The sequence below is a fragment of the Cebus imitator genome, unplaced genomic scaffold (genome assembly GCF_001604975.1).
Source record: "Cebus imitator isolate Cc_AM_T3 unplaced genomic scaffold, Cebus_imitator-1.0 Scaffold140, whole genome shotgun sequence".
Taxonomy (NCBI): domain Eukaryota; kingdom Metazoa; phylum Chordata; class Mammalia; order Primates; family Cebidae; genus Cebus; species Cebus imitator.
In genome coordinates this window covers 931,205-935,377 of record NW_016107455.1, presented here as the reverse complement: position 1 = coordinate 935,377, position 4,173 = coordinate 931,205, and the positions used below count along the sequence as shown (strand labels likewise).

At 51.0% G+C, this 4,173-nt stretch overlaps 1 protein-coding gene across 1 annotated transcript in view; it reads left to right on the top strand.

Moving 5' to 3' along the window:
* The first annotated feature begins 444 nt into the window (after positions 1–444).
* NUFIP2 (nuclear FMR1 interacting protein 2) overlaps positions 445–4,173 on the top strand; it is a 35,224-nt gene continuing 31,495 nt past the window's right edge. Inside the window, exon 1 of the mRNA XM_017542028.2 lies at positions 445–952. Coding sequence (XP_017397517.1) covers positions 676–952 — 277 coding nt within the window. The 5' untranslated portion in view covers positions 445–675. The remainder of the gene's footprint in view (positions 953–4,173) is intronic.

Genomic DNA, 4,173 nt, shown 5'->3' with positions numbered 1-4,173 from the left:
GGAACCCAATAATCCCTTCGTGGAAAGGAAGAGATTAGCATATGAATACAAAGCAAAATGAATCCAGAATACAAAATGATCTACTGGATTGGGAAGCTCTTGTATTCTTAAAAATATATTTATTTCCTCTTTTTGTATTGCCCCTTTAGTGGTCGCGGGGTTAAGGGAATTCAGCTTCCCTTTCTGGTTACCCGGAAAAGGATTTAAAAAAAAACAAAAAACACCAGATTCTAAGAGGTGCAAAACCAACAGATGGCTCCCAGCGCCAGTGGAATCGCCAGTGGAATCTGCTACACTCGACACGAGCTTGCTTGCCGGCGAGGAGTGTAGAAAGTGCTGTTCGCAGACTGCGTGGTGAAGGAGAGAAAGCGACAGAAGAGAGAGCCATAGTGCTGACGTTGAAGGCCCGGCCCTGTGAGGTTGCACAGGGTAAGTGGCGTTGGCCAGGCGGCAGCGGCGAAGGGGAAGGAAAGAGGATTTGAGCTGGGGGCGGGGCTTGCGGCGCAGCGTGGCTCCTGATTGCTGGAGCGCGACTGCCAATCTTGCAGAATCGCTCGGTTAACCAGTGCGCTGGCGAGACGCGCTCAGATATACTGAGTGAGCCCTCAGAAGCAGTCTCAGATCCTGACGGTGCAGCAGCCCGCAGCCTCAGCCGGGGAGTCCCAGCCGCTTTCAATGGAGGAGAAGCCCGGCCAGTCACAGCCTCAGCACCATCACAGCCACCACCATCCGCACCATCACCCCCAGCAGCAGCAGCAGCAGCCGCACCACCACCACCATTATTATTTCTACAACCACAGCCACAACCACCACCACCACCACCATCACCAGCAGCCTCACCAATACCTGCAGCATGGAGCCGAGGGCAGCCCCAAGGCCCAGCCAAAGCCGCTGAAACATGAGCAGAAACACGCCCTCCAGCAGCACCAGGAAACGCCGAAGAAGAAAACAGGTCTGGGAGGGAGGACGGGTGGGGGAAGGGGGTTGGGGGTGGAGGACAGGGGAGATGGGGGTGGGGCCGGATCCAAAGAGCGCGGACGGGGTCGGGGTGTGTGTGTGTCCCCTCCGGCTCTGGGGATGCCCCCTTTCATTCTGGAGCTCGGGCTGGGCAATGGGGTTTGCAGCGCCCTCTCCTCCTCTCCAGCATGGGAGAGGCCCAGCTAGGCCAGCGTGACCTTCCCGGCCCCCGCCCCGGCTGAAGGGAGACCCGCTGGGTCGGCCTTGCAAGTCCAAGCTTATTATTCTTTTCCCATTCACCTCCCTGCGGCCCTGGAGTTACCTCCATTTGGGGGCCCTGAGAGGGGTGAATCTACCCCCCCAAAAAATCCCTCGAGGTGGAACTCAGGAAGGCCTAGCGAATCCCAACTCAGGTGGTGTCGCGAGACCCTTCTGCAGCCGGCGAGGAGCGGGTAGGTGGGCTGAGTTGAAGAAGTGTCCCTCACCCGCCACCCCAAGCCCACCTGTGGCCTTGGGGCTCTCTGTCTTGGGGGGGCTGTTGGGACCCCTTGTCTCGCGGGTCATTTCCACCACTAAACGCCCTTTTTGGGCGTCGGACCCTGCAGTGTCTTCCTGCCGCTCCTCCCGAGGCCGGCGCCCCGGGCTCGCTCCCCCCAGAGCCGGCGCGGCTGGAATGTTCTCTCCTCCTCGCGGGGCCGCTTCCTGTCCGCCATGTTGGAAGCCGATTCCTGTCACTGACTCTGGCCCACTGAGGAGCGGAGGGGGAAGGGTGTCGAGGTCCACTAGGCGCGGCGGAGCCGGGTGGCCCGGGATCACCATCGGCCGCCGCCTCGCCCCCTGCACTGCGGGGGCGCCGCCGACCCCCGCCCCGCGGCCGCCCCTCCCCCCGTCGCCGGCCGGGGTTGTGTAACCCGGTGGCGGCGCGCGGCCCCGGGCGGGTCCCTGGGGTGAGGGGCGGGGGCGGTTGGGGTGGGGGAGGGAAGCGGCCACGAGGGGAGCGGCCTGCGTCGGGCCCCGCGCGCCAGCGGCCGCGTTTCCCGCTCCCGGGTGCGGCGGGAGGCGCGGGCAGTCGGGGCGGGGAGCCGGCCTCGAAGCAGAACTGAGTGGGGGGGGGAAGGAGGCCGCGGGCGGCGGCCGCGCTGCTCCTCGGGGCAGGAGGCCTTGGAGGGGCGGCGGGGGGATTCATTTTGGGTAGAGGCGGTGCCTGAGGCCGGGTGGGGTACCCAGCGGGAACCGAGCTCCCCGGTCACGAGTTTCTCTGCCACAGGAACCTCGTCTCCTGCCAGGTTCGCTCACGACTCCGCCTCTGAGGCTTTCACTTGGGCCCTTTCCTTCTAACAGCTCATTTTCTACAAAAAAAAAAAAAAAAAAAAAAGAAAGAAAGCCAAACCTTGCTCTGTTCCCCTCCCCACCCAGCACTTTACCTTCTGAGCTTGGGCAGTGTCTTTGAGGTGAGAGGTTTAAAAAAGTGTTAGGATGGGGAAGAGGGCGAGCTTTTTGACTCCTCTTTCTTGTCCTTAAGGGTGAACTCGAGTGGCTCATCCATGAGGTTAGATTACTACCATCTTGCCTCGGATGAGGCTTCTCTCCATGTTAAAAAGAAAGGTGTTTTTCATATTTTAAAACCGATATTGATCCCCAAACTAATCTTAAACGAGAAATTGAGGTAAAAGTCATATAAGTATTTCACGAGGAGTTTAAAAGTTTATAACCCACGAAGATTTTTTAAAATAAGGGCTGTTTATAAATCAAAGAGAAAAGAAGCATAAGCATATGTTAAACCCAGCGTATTAAATTTGATAGAAGGAATTATTGAGAGCTGGAGGAAAACTATTTTTTTTATTGCAGATCATAACTTGAAGATTGAAATTAGAATGTCAGATTTTCCATTTTGGGAGTTGGTAGGGACGATGGTATGCAATAGAAGTGAACACATACGAGTTAGGTTTAATCCTAAGGATTTGGAGCAGTTTAAAAACTGTCAGGGACTATATAACTAGATCCTTTTAGCATTAGATCTTGTTCAAAAGATGAGGAAATACTACCATATTATGGCAATATAAGACAATATTACTGTTGAGATTGAAAATTGAATTTTATCGGTCAGGTTAATATACTCTTGCAGGACTTCTCTCTCTATATAAGCAGCCCCTAAACCGTTCAAGGTGGTATTCCTCCAAATATGTGTTATCTTGGAAGGGATGGTAGATAAAGAGGAGGAAACTGAAACTAGCAGTTTTGACAGAATGTAAATAATTTTGGGCGAGTGTATGGTTTGGTCACAGTACTGTTGGTTTGACATGCATAATGGTAATAACTAAGAAAACAGAATATTAGAATATTTTTGAAATTTGTAACATGTTGAGGTAGGCTATTGTAGCCCATTACTCACAAATCTAAAGAGGAACAGTTTTTTATCCAGAAGAGGGCGCAAGAGAAGGCCAAATGTGTTGAGTAATTTGTAATTCAAAAGCTAGATTTATCAGGACTGGAAGTAGGGTTAGTGCAGCCTTAAATAATAAAAATGCTAGGAGTCCTTTAATTTCTTAAATTTATTCTATAATGTTTACATTTTTCTAAAATATCCAAGATTTAAAAGAAAATTTCTCTCTGGCATACTTTATACATATAAACAAGGTTGTCATGAGAAAAACTTTAGTTAAACGAGATTTTTTTTTTCTGTTATTAAAACTTTGGGGTGGGAGCACAGTGGTTTCTAAGCCATTTTTTCATTGTTTGGTGATTTCCAATATCTGAGTTTCTACATAATAATAATCTTAGGAAGAATTATTATAGTTAACTTTGATTCAGCTTAGTTTGGAGATTAGATTTTTTGCCATTTCAGATTGTTCACCTTTAATTGAAATCTGAAAAGTTATGACTAATAGGCCCAAGGATACAAATCTTTGTTTAACTTATTAGCATGTTAAATGATACAGGTAGGTCTTGTATTCAGAGTTAGGTAAGGGCATAAAGATATATCTGTTAAAAATGATGAGAGCCTTTATTTAGGAACTTTCTGCTTTTCTTTTTTCCCTCCCTCCCTCTCTCCCTTCCTCCCTCTCTCCCTCTCTTCCTCCCTTTCTCCCTTCCTTCCTTCCTTCCTTCCTTCCTTTTTGAGACAGCCTCACTCCAGCCCAGGCTGGAGTGCAGGCTGATGCACAATCATGGCTTACTGTGGCCTCGAACACCTGAGTGCAAGCAAACCTCTAGCCT